Source organism: Melanostigma gelatinosum (genome assembly GCF_949748355.1).
Source record: "Melanostigma gelatinosum genome assembly, chromosome: 3".
Classification (NCBI taxonomy): domain Eukaryota; kingdom Metazoa; phylum Chordata; class Actinopteri; order Perciformes; family Zoarcidae; genus Melanostigma; species Melanostigma gelatinosum.
The window spans coordinates 10,207,100-10,221,036 of record NC_136636.1 but is presented as its reverse complement, the minus strand read 5'-3'; the positions used below and the strand labels follow the sequence as shown (position 1 = coordinate 10,221,036).

Below are 13,937 nucleotides of genomic sequence, written 5' to 3'. Positions count from 1 at the left end.
AAAAGAGTTTTAAGTTAGACTTGATAATAAAAATATCCCCACAGTCGAAATTATGAGATAGAAAGTCGAAGTTATGAGATAGAAAGTCATAACTATGATAGAAAGTCATAATTCCGAGATAGAAAGTCAAAACTATGATAGAAAGACATAATGATGAGATACTTAAACACAGAAGCAGCTCTTTGGCTGGTTACTGTACATTTGAAATGGAAATGTATTGCGAGTACATTGAAGACTACTTTAAACGTGTCTTTACAACACATGAAATACTTCATATCGGATTGTGCAAACGCACCCTTGAAAGGATTTTAAGCATTGAACAAAGTTATTGTAATAACTTGTTTGATATTTGTCTTTGCTATTTTCTTTAATAGTTTGATCGTTGATCGAGTAATGTGGGTTTCTTAACCCTAATTTAAAAGCATTTAAGTTATAATAACAGAAATGTGCTAAAATATATGTTTACATTTATATAACTACATGTACAATATTTTTACACTTGAATAAACAATAATCAAATGCAGAGAGAGTTATTTACCAATATGTTAGGAGGTGTTACATTTACACAGTCTTACATTTACAACCGGCCCTTTGAAGCGACCGTGATGCTGATGTGGCCCGCAGTGAAAATGAGTTTGACACCCCTGCCCTAAAGAATATGCAGGTCTGCATCTTTGAACGCATTGTTTACAAATTAACGTTAGAGGCGGGTCATGTTTCTTTTCCACTCTGCCCATTGGCTGTTGGAGGGTTTGACTTGTGTTCCGCGCATGCTCAGTAGACTAGGAAGCGTCCGAGAATGGCTGTTATTCTCTCACTCTGAAAAGCTGACCCGAAAGGTAATCTGCTCTCTCTCTCTCATCGAAAGAACAAACTGTCTGTCGCGTATTTAACAGTCGTGGAAAGATGTTAACTAGCCAGGGTTGTGTCCATTTTAAAGACTATTTTTTTAACTTGTTACACCTCGTTCAAGACAAGTCGGTTCACGATGTTTCACCACTGCGTTCCTGTCAAACAAAGCGAGTTCTCCCTGAAGTTGTGAAGGGTGAATACGTGGCTCTAGCTGGGTCGTGAAGAGGACGCGTCTCTAGTTCTTAAAACATTTTTGAATTAACGGGAGAGGACGTGTGTTTCTTTGCTGCTGTTGCTGAGTTTCAGTTGCAAACACAGGATTGCACCATACGGTGACACATAAAAGCCGTTGCGGAAGTTGTTTGTGGTTTAACGTTAGTTGTATTTTACGGTTCAAAGCTGAATATATCTGTCTTTCAAATCTTATTTCAACTTTTTGGTAAAATTGCCGTCTTTCACCGAGTTCTTCACAAGACTTCCACCAATTGAGGGACCGAGTCTTTCAGCGATGGTGACAGAAATGACGACGTATGCGGAAATGTCTTGAAGTGGAGCAGTGCGCGAGAGAAGAAGAAGGCTGATGTGATTAACCACATTGAAGTGAGGGAACCTCTGTGTGTCTGTGGGCAAAGGTCGTTAAAAGCCAAGACTGCTCTCTACACACACTTGGCTTTTTATTGACATTTGGAAATAGTGTGTGAATGAATGATGACATTTAATGTGTCAACCAGTGCTGAAATGATTTCATAGTTGGTTAAGCGTTAAAGGTATTTGATAAAGCAAAACAAAGTCATACTTTTGCTTTATCACCATTCACAACTTCATTTAGAAAATGAACATCTTTCCGTTTGTAGGTCAGACAAAACAAGACATTTGAAAATGTCCGATTTTCCCCCCACTATTTTTTGACATTTCATAGCCAAAAAGAGGAATCAGTTAATTAAAAAAGAGACTCTACACATTAATACATGGTGAAAACAATGATTGTGCAGCCCTAGTATCATCGTCATCAGTTTGGATTGTGAAGCTTTGAGTTATGCCAGGTTGCACATGAGGGATAACTCGCTCTGTGTTTAATACATTAGAGGTGACATTCTGCTGCAGATGGAAGCGTTTGATCCTTTTACATCAGTGGATAAGATAAGATAAGATAAGATAATCCTTTATTAGTCCCTCAGTGGGGAAATTGCAGGATTACAGCAGCATTGCTCACAGTAAATAAAAGATAAAAATCAAGTAATATAACTAAACTAAACAGTAAACAGTAAAACAGTAATAAAATAGGACAGTAAAGAAGAGTATTAAATATAAAATATACCAGCATATACAGAATATACAGACGGAATAAAAAATATAAGAGAATACTTAAACGTATTGGATATTGCACCAGGTGAATGAATTAAAGTGATTAAAGTGTTCAAGTGTTCAGTGTGTTAGTGGTCCACCGAGAGCAGTTTGTTGTGCAGCCTGACAGCAGCGGGGAGAAAGGACTTGCGGTACCTCTCCCTCAGACACCGGGGTGAATCAGCCGGTGACTGAAGGAGCTGTGCAGAGCTGCCAGAGTGTCCTGCATGGGGTGGGAGGCGTGGCTCATCAGGGATGAGAGCTTCGCCATCATCCTCCTGTCTCCCACCACCTCCACAGTATCCAGTGGACACCCCAGCACGCTGCTGGCCTTCCTCACCAGTTTGTCCAGTCTCCTCCTGTCAGCTGCCGCGATGCTGCTGCTCCAGAAGACCACTCCATAGAAGATGGCTGATGCCACCACGGAGTCGAAGAAGGTCTTCAGGAGTGCTCCCTGCACCCCAAAAGACCTCAGTCTCCTCAGCAGAAAGAGTCTGCTCTGTCCTTTTTTATAAAGAGCGTGAGCGTGGTCAGTCTCGTCCAGTTCATTGTTCAAGTGAACACCCAGGTACTTATACGACTTCACAACCTCAATGTCCAGTCCCTGGATGCTCACCGGTGTCGGAGGAGGGCGTTTGCCGTGGCGGAAGTCCACCACCAGCTCCTTGGTCTTGCTGGAGTTGATGTGGAGGCGGTTCTGCTGGCACCATCCTAAAAAGTCCTGGTTTAGTTCCCTGTATTCTCTGTCATCATCGGCGGAGATGGGGGAGGGGTGGATGGCTGGTCAAATCTGTTAAAAAATAAGTTCAGCTCATTCACCCACTTTTGGTCCCCCTCAGGCTGTTGGTTGGGCCCCTTGAACCCAGAAATCGCCTTGAGGCCCTTCCAGACCCCGACGGTGTTATTCTGCTGCAGCTGGTCCTCCATCTTCATCCTGTAGACATCTTTCTTTGATGACCCCCTCGTCTTTCCCCCTCTGTCATCCGTCTACTGCCCTACATTTCGTCGTCACTCACTGCCATTGTCTGCCGACGGCCTTTTGTTCCTCCTACTTTCTAATTACAGCTGACCTGGCAGTTTCAGTCAAGCTTCACAATCCAAATCGAATTTTCGGATAGAGAGGCCCGACTGGGTACAGAAAGAGGTAATTCACATCAGAAGGCCGTGATGAGCTCCACTCATATTTTACATGCAGCGATAGGCCAGAGTGTTTGCCGATGAGCTACATCAACGCCCACGACATCTCCTTTTGTTCGACATTGTTTTATAACGTAGGCCTACCCTTCTGTTGTGCCCTCCTCCACCGGCAGTGATGTCAATCACAACCTGCAAGTTATTTGCTTGCGCTCCTCCCAAGTCCTCTTCGCCGATGAAGGATTTCCCCGCGTTGGTAGAGCACGGCTGCTGGAGAGTCGCCTCGGCGTCGATGGCCCAGAGAGCTGTGGTCAAGCCCAGAAACTCTGTGGCCGATCGGTTTGTGTGTGTGCGTGCGTTTGAATAGCCTTTCAGAAAGTGCTGGTCTGGCTGTCACGTGCAGTGGGGCAAGTGGGGAAGTATGAATTCGGTGTGACAGGAGAGGGGATGTATGTGCTTGTGAAATTGCGTGAGATAGAGGAAGCATCGGTGTGTGTGACTGAATATACTTGGACTCTCTCATAGATGTGCTATATTTTGCGTCCCGAGCTCAGGACAGATATTTTCTCGACTGTACGATCTTTTGTAGCTACATCAAAGCTAACAAAATGTTAGCATTACATCTACGCACAGATGTGGGGGGGTGTTAAGCGGCCTTATCCTTGAGAGTTCAGCCGAGCATTCTGGGGGATGGAGTTGACCGGTTCCTGTGGTGGAAATGGGCGTAAAGTTTCGTGAGTTCCAGTGGTGGGGAAAGCCTTTATAGTGGTGCAGGAGTATAGAGTATGGCAGGAGGGAGGTCAAGGGAACATCTGCATCCTTCACTGTCTGTGGGTAAGACGTGAGACTGGTAATGTGGACTCTAGACGGATGATGCTGTAGACGCGCGTGTGTGTGTGTGTGTTAAGTCACTCTTTATGGTTTCTGGACTAAATTGGGTTGTTGGTTGGGTTGTTAGGAGCATATTGTGAGGCTCAGTTGAGTCTGACAGATCCTGACAAGTCTTGTCTCTTGGGATCAGTTTGCTAAACATTATAAGCGTCACAGAGGTATTTACTGCCAAGTTATGGTTAATTTTTCAACCTAACTGATAAACTAACTTTGGTAAGTTATCTAGCCTGTGTGTCCTTTTGCTCCTGGTCTGGCGTTAGTCATGTATGGTGTGTAGTGAACCCTTTTCTCATAATCCTCATGCCAGGCCAAGATAATGTCTTCTTCAGTTCCTGTTGTCTCATAGTGACAAACACCTTGGTGAGTGTCACCTTCCCTCCCGGCTGTCGACCTTTAGCCCATGAATCATGGCCGAGATCCGATTCCAAAGGTCTGTACGGTTTAGTCAAAACATTGGAAATGCCTCCTTCGCAGTCCTTCAGGTTGAACAGGTTTGAACTAAAACTCTGTTTGCTGACAGGGAAATGTCCTAAATTTAGCATTTTAACACTAAATGTAGTACATGCTGAATGTGTTGTCTTGAATGTCACCTGCTTTTTAGTTTGCTCGATTGGAAGTTATAATTCTTTTGATGGCGGCTTCTATGTTAACTATTGACGTGTGTTGTTGTCGAGTGCTGCCGACAGACGTTGTGAGAAAAGGATGAAACCGCAGACGACGGAGAACACTGAATGCAGACACTTGTGGCTCCTCTGTCACCATGACCCCTCGGCCTCTCTGTTCTCACTTCTTGGTTTTTTTTTTCTTCTTTTTCTTTCCAGTCCCAAACCATGAATATCGTGGGCCAGATTGCGGAGACGGTGTTCGTGACGGTGAAGGAGCTGTACCGGGGCCTGAACCCCGCCACTCTCACCGGAGGCATCGACGTCATTGTGGTGCGACAGCCGGAAGGATCGTTGCAGTGTTCTCCCTTTCACGTCCGCTTCGGCAAGCTGGGTGTGCTGCGCTCCAAGGAGAAAGTTGTCAGTGCTTTCTCTGTCTTCATCTCATTCCCTTTAACGACAGTTCGACTGCAGTTCTGTCTTTGACACATGCATACATATGCATGCCTGTGATTTTAGGTGGACATTGAGATAAATGGAGAATCGGTTGACCTGCACATGAAGCTGGGGGACAACGGAGAAGCTTTTTTCGTGGGGGAAATTGAAAACAAGGAGGTAAGATGACCAACATTTCCTCAATTCTTTGGCAACTTTGCATCAGTTTTGGCCGGTTTGTTTGTCTTTAACCCATCATTGTAAACTTCTCTTTCTTTATCGCCCTCAGTCCCAGGTCCCAGCCCATCTGTGCACCTCGCCGATTCCTCTCGAGAACCCCGAGGAGATCGAGGAGACCCCTGAGGGATCCTCCGTCGCCCGCAGGAAGAAACGCCGTCGCAAGCGCATGCGCTCTGATACTCACCTGAGAGAAGAGGCCAGCTCCTCGTCGGATGAGAGAGAACGAGAGAAGGAGTGGGAGAGGGAGAGCGATCCGGCCGGCCAGGAGAGTCCCGCCAAAGAAGAGTCCGTCACGGCGCTGCACATGAGGTCAGTGATCATAGAAGAGGAACGAGGGAGTCGTGGTTCAGTCTTCACACCGTCAAAGTTAACCCAGTAGCTCAACAATATCTTCTTGCTTGTGTTAAAGTAAATCGGTGTACTACTCGCTGTCCGAGGAGCCCAATGAGGTGCTGGGGGCCTCACAGACCAGAGATACTCGTCACCCTCACTCAGACGGAGAGCAGTCACCCTCGGAGAGGTGAGGAAGGTTCATATTGAAGAGGAATTCATTGATTGATGCGTTTGTTTGCATTGAGCAGCTTCACTGTGTCTGAGAAACTGCGTCAGTCGAAATCCCGATTAGTTTAGTTTATTGATCTTTTTGCTCTTTATCTTATCTTTCTCCTTCACAGCAGTGTGTTCAACAGCCGGCCATCCTCTCCGAAGAGCGACTCAGAGCTTCTGGTCAAACCCCAAGAGTCCTCTGGGCCTCAGATGCAGTGGAACTGGGGAGGGTTTCCCATGGTATGGTAACACACACACACACACACACACACATATATATATATATATATATATATATATATATATATATATATATATATATATATATATATATATATATATATATATATATGTGCTTTTACTGCCTTCCCATGCTGTGGTAATGCTGTAGTAGTTGAGATCATCGTGCTGACACACTGTCTTAAATTGCTCCCGAACAGCTGCGTCAATCTGAGAGGACACCAGTGGAGTTGCAGCACGTCTCCCGTTCCGGCGCTTCTCACTTCTGCACCATTGAGAGACAGGACTCCTTTGACATGGGCTATGAGCCTGTGATCAGCTGTGGCAGAGCGAGCAGCGTAACAGTGGTCAGGCCACAGCCCAGGACTCAGTCCCTAGGCCTATGTAGCCACACAATGCAAACCTCCCCCTTATCTGGGGAGGAAAACCCTCACATTGCACATTCCTCCCCCAGTGACCTCTCCAAGTCTTGTGCATCACCAGCGAAGACCGATGTGACAGAGGCACTAGAATCCACGTCACAGGAAGAGGAGAACAGAGACTCATCTGCTAATCTAATGAACGGCGCAATCGGTGTTGAGCACATTAGCACCGCGACTGACTGTGTGACCGAACCAGACAATGCACACATACAACTCATGAAAGAGAGCGAAGACCGCACGGTCACTGCAACAAGTAGTACAGAGTTGTCTAATCCACAACAGCAGGGCGCCTCGGCAGAACAAAGCGAACAGGGTACCACGAGCAGTGTCCCCGTCAGCGAGGGGGACAGCGGGATAGATCCCTGTGCTGAGGGAGGGGAGGAGGACGGTGGACCTGGAGGGCCCGAAGGGTCGCTGACCCACAAAACCGAGGAGTCGGCGAACTCCTCCGAGGCATCCTCCAAAGTGGAACAACAGGACAAGAAGAAAGGTGGCACATTTTTTCTGAGCTCTCTCATTTATGTTGCTCACATTTTGTTAAGTTGTTGTTGTTGTCGTGTCCTTTTGTTGCAGGCAAACGCAATCACCATCTAGGACCAACTGGTATTTACTTGGATGATCTGACCACGTTGGAACCCAAGGTGGCTGCGCTCTACTTCCCCAAGAGGTAAACAAAGAGACAGAGCAGCACAACCTTAATGATGTATGCAATCCCCATCTACAAATGAAGAAACAAAAATGTTTGCAATTATAAACATAAAAAAATCACTTACAGATCAATGAACTGAAAGGCAGTGATGACATTAATTCCCACAGCGTGAAACAACTCAGCGCAGCATGATCATTGGGTTACCATCGATGAAATGTTTCTCTTCATTGGGGTAAAATGGAGTGTCTTTGCAGTGAAGCGGAGGGAGCGTCTCCGCAAGGGGCCGAGCAGGGCTCCTGCTCCGGGAGCCTGTCGCCTCAGTCGGTGGGCAGCGGGGCCATGGACAGCGGTACGGAGTACCTGTCAGATTCCACCTCCTACAACATGGACATCAGCATGTCCCTCTGCGGACAAGAGGGGGACACCAGCCACATCACCAAAGGCAAGTGAGAGTGAGTGAGTGTGTGTGCTGGTGGTCTGTGTGCAAAGGAACGGACAGCTTCTCCGAGTGCAGTGACGTCAGTTGTCATGTTGCTTTTGTCGTCGATCCAGAAAAGTTCATGGCGCACATTGTGACGTACCAGGATTTTGCCAACAATCCAGGAATCATCGAGGATCCAAGTCTTGTGATCTGCATCAACTCAAAGTGAGATTAGATATTTATTTGTTCACTTATTACACTTTGCATTATAACATGAGTTGGCTCTGTGTTTATGTATTTATGTATGAGGATGTGTTCTTGTATGGTCATTTTTAAACAAGTTCTTGGCCGTGATTGTCCATCAGCTGCCTTTCATTCATGTCATCCCACAGCTATTATAACTGGGCGGTGGCTGCTCCAATGGTCTTGTCAATGACAACGTTCCAGAAAAGCCTCCCCAAGGTATTTCACTGTTTCTACACTGGACCGCAATCATTTTCATTGTTAAGGCTTCCTTTATTCCCAGTTACAAACATCAGTGAGCAACTTACGACTGAGTTATTACGTTGATTCTCAAGTTAACGGCACGAGACGGATAAGACCGTAGTTACCTGGTGAATATGATGACAGTAGTCGTATAAGCATTGCCTTGTGTTTGTGTGTGTTTGTGTGTGTTTGTGCGTCTTATAGGGCGCGATAGATCGGCTGGTGAAGGACAAGATGCCCAAAAAGTCTGGACGCTGGTGGTTCTCCTGGAGGAAACGAGACATGGACAATAACCAGGTACATTCTTAGGAGTTCCTGCTGATGGTCATTCATTGATCAGTGATGGTGTGTAGTAGGTCTGGACCGTTGCCACTGGACATTGTTGTTGATGAGCATGTACTTGATGCTGTTATCTCCTTGTTTTTCAGCAAAAGATCTCCAAAGAGGGACAGGAGGATTTGCTGGCAGGTGATCTCTCCGCAGTAAAGTAAGTGAGCTCACGAAGACGTTTTCCAGCACGAGTTAATAACCTTTACACATGCTGTGTTTCAGTCGCAATCTGGTCCCGCTGATCCACAGATGTTCTCTCGTGTTTGAGTGCACTTCAGGACAGGCAAACTTATTGCTGGAAGGATTAATACAATGACTGCCGGGATTTATTTGGTTTATTTGTTTGTCATAATGCACAAAATGGAACAATTCTGGAAATATGCCAAAGCCTTGGCCTAAAATAATGGCATTTATTTTGTAGCTCACTGAATTACTTAAAATGTCTAAGGATTGTCTGTGGACACAATAGAATAAAACACAAAGCAGCACAGGGAGACCAGTCACAGTTGTTGCACTCTGCAAACTTTTCATAGCTTGTATTTGCTACTTGCTTGTACTTTAGATAGATTGTATGCTCCAAAACACAAAAAGTGGTGAACTGCAGCAAACATAATTGGCATCATTAGATTTTAAAAAAAGACATATTTTGCGTATCAAGTCAAACTCATCATGTCGTTTCTTTGCACTGCCAGAGTGTGACAAAGCTGTGTCCATATGTTACATTACTCAATACATATTTTTTTTAAACAATTGCCATGACACTCTATGAGTCAGTGTTTGATCAATTTAAGTTCAACATATCTGACAACCTTGAATGATGCAGATCACAATGTTCTCTTATTTTCTTGTACAAGTCACCAAATATTTTTTTTTGTGAGTAATCAATTATCATAAGTGTAACGGAGAACTATAACTCTGATACAAGGTGTTTAATAGGATTTGTGTTGTTCCTCCAGAGCCACACTGGATGACATTGACAGCGATGAGGTGGCGGGCCTCGGCCGCAAAGCCATGATTCCTTCCAACCTTTCTACAGAGACCCTGAACGCCACTCAGTGTATCACCCAGATATACCGCAAATCACTGCGTCTGACCTCTGAACAGATAGTAAGACACACGCACACACATATGGAAGATATATCGAACTATGCTGTCTAATGCGTGGAGAGGATGTCCACTCAGCGCCGAGCTTACTCTCTCCTTTCTCTGAACCAGGAGCACTTGAACCTGCGTGAAGGAGCCAACAAAGTGGTTTTCAGTGTGACCACGCAGTACCAAGGCACCTGTCGCTGTGAGGCTGCTATCTACCTGTGGAACTGGGACGATCACGTCATCATATCGGACATCGACGGCACCATCACCAAGTAAAAGCAACTGCCTTTCCTCGCACGCTATGGTGTACAGATGGCCCAGTAGCCCATCGGACACAAAGCGATTCATAGAACCGGATCACTATGAAAGATGAACTGTAGAACATTGTTTGAAGCTACAGTGTGACATTGTTGTGAGTGCTCTTCACCGTCTGTCTCCTGCAGGTCGGATGCTCTGGGTCATATTCTACCTCAGTTTGGAAAAGACTGGACACACAAAGGCATCGCCAAACTCTACCACAAAATACACCAGTATGTGAAGTTGATCATTTGGAAAATGAAATCAGAAATCAAAGAGTAAAAAAACAACATTCTTTTCCTTTTTTAACAGTGTCTTACTGAACCTCCACAGGCATTACTCCCACCACAACGAGCAACAACAGATGAAATGTATCCGCTGATGATGATTTCATCCTGATGTCATTCTAGTTGCAGCAGAGTGTCTAATCTGCATTGCCAGATGTTTCCCCGTTTTCAGATGCCTTATGTTCGGCTTTTAAAACGATCTCAGCTGTGGAGTTAATTGAAAAAAAAGATTGAATTCTGTCTTCTCGGCTTTTGTTGCACATATCCGAGGAAACGGGATGCAGCGCAACTGTGTACTGTGAACGTATTGATGAAAGTGTTCCGGAGCTTAATGCTGTGTAGATTATCTCAATTACAAGCAGAAGTGGAAAACACTGTTTTTACTTGGGTTTATTTGGTTTTATTCAAGTAAAATGCTAACAGATGGTTGCTCCGTGCCTTGCAGAAATGGCTATAAGTTCCTGTATTGTTCGGCGCGGGCCATAGGTATGGCTGCCATCACTAAGGACTACCTTCAGTGGGTCAATGACGAAGGCATTGTCCTCCCTCAGGGCCCTGTGCTGTTGGCCCCCAGCAGCCTCTTCTCAGCACTACACAGGTAACCAATGAATCCTACTACTACTAAAAACGCTGTAGCGTCAATGAATTGAGTTAATAGGATGTAGCATATGACTGAAATGTTTCACAGCTCTCTGAGAAAATGAATGTAATTTCCTGCTGACCTCTAGTGGCCACTCCTCGACATAAGCGAGAGCGACTCTGCTCCTCTAATAAATCCACTGCATGAACGACTTAACTGTATGCAAGAAGACTTAAACAGATGTCAATGTTGACTGTGTACCGTCTCTCCCGACTTGTGCAGAGAGGTTATTGAGAAGAAGCCGGAGGTGTTTAAAATTGCCTGTCTCAGCGACATCAAGGACCTGTTCAACCCGCAGAGAAAGCCCTTCTACGCGGCATTCGGCAACAGGACTAACGTAAGCAACGCTGCAGACGGACTCTTTAAACTTCAGCAACGAGTGTATTGTCAGTCGAGGTTCTCCAGGTGCTCGCTTCCATTGTTTGGCAGTGAGAAAATAAGCCTCTGGCACAAACCTCTGTGTACATAATCACAAGAGACCATGCCTGTTATAAGGACAAACCCATGTGTTTGTAGATGTTGTTACATAATATTACTGTTAACACGCACTTCCTCTAACGTACTCTAGCAGGTAGAAATGAAGTGTGAGAGATGTGGAAGTGAAGTCTGGGGTTTGCTTGTTGCATATAAACACTGGCTAGTGATCTCTGATTATGGATGAGTGCTATAACAGCCAAGCAATCTTTTTAGTGCACGTAGATACTGCAAAGGTCAAAGTCACACTGAAGCTAGTCCGTGTAACTGTATCGGTTTGCTGCCTTTCCATTTTTGCAGGATGCTTTCGCCTATAAGCAGGTCGGGGTGCCCGATACCAGGTTATTTACCGTCAACCCGAAAGGAGAGCTCATCCAGGAGAGGACTAAAGTCAGCAAGTCCTCGTAAGTGTGCAACAGAACACGGAAAGGAAATTCCTTTCCACCTTTTTTTTTTTGGCTTTGAAAAAGTCTGAGAAAGAGACACTGTGACTTACATCAATGCATCAGAAGGAATGGGCTGACAGACACATGATGAGAGCTGGTGGAATTCTCTAAAAGCTAAGGAAAAGGTGTTCCGATGCTTCCTTTCGTATCTCCTTTACAATAGGAAACACTGCAGCATCCTTTACGAAAGGGACACGTCAACGATTACATGGCCTCGTGTTAGTGCAGTCGAATTCTCTCAGCACAGCCGTTTGCTTTTCCTAAGTCCTGATGACTTCTCCTCATGATGATTTGCATCATGAAAAGTGGTTAGGAAAAGAAATAGGACGTATTGTTTTGACTATTCGACCGCAGCCTAACCTGCACTCATTTTCACTGGGATTGCAAGCACCAAAATAATACCACAGAGTTAAAGATGATACAGTTGCATGAGAACTGTGCACATACAATATGAACATCCAGACACTTTTGAACTTCCACATGTTTATTACCAGAAGCCTGAGTCCTTTTCTCTGTGTGTGTTTTGCAGGTATAGCCACCTCAGTGAGCTGGTGGAACATTTCTTCCCCATGCTCTCTGTCGGGGGCAGCACGTCCTCTGCGTTGGACTGTCCTGACTACAGCAGCTTCTCCTACTGGAAGGAGCCTCTGCCAGAACTTGACCTGGATGCACTACTGTAGACACACACACACACACACACACACACACACACACACACACATCTACCAAAAGCCACACACACGTTTGAAAGCAAGCACATATACTCTCTTTGTTTTTTTTCCTTTTCCAGAAAGGCATTTTGAAAGGATTATTCCCACCATGCCTGAATATTGCCTTTGAATAAACTGGAAACATAAATTATGTAAATTATGTCATAATATGCATGGACTCGACATTTCAAAAATATGTGTATTAATCATGCAGTCCTTAGTCTCTGTGCTTGTTCACAGATTATGGCTGTTGACACAATATTTAGCTGACTGTAAAATCCAACATTGAACACGACACAACTGGACAAATACGTCTTTGGACAGTTTTTCGTGGTTGTGTGTACCCGTACCATGGTCATTCCACAATAATGAATTTAAACCGTATTACCACGGTCTTCATTTCAGCTCTCTACACGAACCAAAAACACATTTGAGATGCCTAAATGCTGCACATGCCAAAGCTATTGCCTGTTTTCTGTGGCTGATCTGGACATTTTCAGTTCACTCCTGGGAGCTCGTGCCCAAAGCTCAAACAGACCCGGGCACGCGCTGCTATAAAACCAACATGGGTGTGTAGTTGGAAAAGGAGCGCCGAGGGGATGATTTTTTACAGCTACATGTACCGATCAACAAATGTGGTGTGAGAGTGTATTTACATTTATTTTGATTGTTTTAGAGTTTGTAGTAAGTATGAGTAAACTGGGGTTTAGCCCAGAGCAATATTTAGCATTATTCTGTTTTTGTGTTTTCTAACTGCCTTTGAGCTATAAGTAATCAGAGCTTTGGATAGGAAGCTAGATTTTAGGTGCTAAGTGCTGAATCAATCTGAAGCATTATTCTTTTCTTAATACCTGAGGATTTCAAGTTGATCTGAGCATATGATTAATGTGAAACTACAGCATGCACATTTCACATTATCTTCCTTTCAGGTGCCTCACTACCAAGTTTAGAGACGTTCGTACATGAATGCAGAGGTGAGTCAGACTGACCATGACTTTTATTCCAGAGAAGTGTCAACAGCCCTCGGAGGGGAACATAGTGGTTTAGCCTGGCACTGTGCCTTTGCCCTTTGTACTATCATGACTGTTATATTTATTATGTTTGCATATCTCTCGTTATCCAATTGTGTGGAGATGCATTCGAGCTGAGGATTTTGCCTTTACTTTTTTCAACCAGATGTATATAAATATAAATAAATGAAAATGAAGTGAACTAATTTGCATTCATTCTTTTTGTTTTTGTCGCACTTCATTACAAGAGCTCACAGCTTCAATTTCCAATGGCTGTTTGTTTTGCATTCTTACAAATATTCAGTATATTGTGCAATGTAGAACAACAACGTGACATTTACCATATTAGACAGTAGGGGGTAAAGGTTTGGCACACCTGAAACATGCTG

General features: G+C 44.6%; 1 protein-coding gene across 3 annotated transcripts; it reads left to right on the top strand.

Annotated features, from left to right (window-relative positions):
- The first annotated feature begins 797 nt into the window (after window positions 1–797).
- LOC306775429 (phosphatidate phosphatase LPIN2) lies at window positions 798–13,744 on the top strand. 3 transcript variants are annotated; one of them, XM_079265858.1, is made up of 20 exons: window positions 798–839; window positions 5,043–5,243; window positions 5,343–5,438; window positions 5,548–5,807; window positions 5,908–6,018; window positions 6,173–6,284; window positions 6,485–7,196; window positions 7,280–7,373; window positions 7,610–7,797; window positions 7,908–8,001; window positions 8,169–8,238; window positions 8,467–8,559; window positions 8,691–8,749; window positions 9,549–9,699; window positions 9,808–9,956; window positions 10,128–10,214; window positions 10,714–10,866; window positions 11,131–11,245; window positions 11,683–11,786; window positions 12,358–13,744. In XM_079265858.1, exons 2-20 carry the CDS (start codon window positions 5,052–5,054, stop codon window positions 12,506–12,508), a joined length of 2,991 nt encoding a protein of 996 aa, XP_079121984.1. In that variant the 5' UTR covers window positions 798–839; window positions 5,043–5,051; the 3' UTR covers window positions 12,509–13,744. The 3 variants fall into 3 exon arrangements, with proteins under 3 accessions (XP_079121984.1, XP_079121985.1, XP_079121986.1); XM_079265859.1 differs by lacking the exon at window positions 798–839 and adding an exon at window positions 1,071–1,452; XM_079265860.1 differs by lacking the exon at window positions 798–839 and having other exon boundaries at window positions 5,123–5,217.
- The last annotated feature ends 193 nt before the right edge of the window (window positions 13,745–13,937 follow it).

What these genes read in the sequence shown, in the direction of transcription:
- LOC306775429 (XM_079265858.1), top strand. Translation starts at nt 5,052, where the DNA reads ATGAATATCGTGGGCCAGATTGCGGAGACGGTGTTCGTGACGGTGAAG. An exon ending in GTCACGGCGCTGCACATGAG is followed by an intron (nt 5,808 to 5,907) that starts GTCAGTGATCAT and finishes CTTGTGTTAAAG; the next exon opens with TAAATCGGTGTACTACTCGC. An exon ending in GGTGATCTCTCCGCAGTAAA is followed by an intron (nt 8,750 to 9,548) that starts GTAAGTGAGCTC and finishes TTGTTCCTCCAG; the next exon opens with AGCCACACTGGATGACATTG.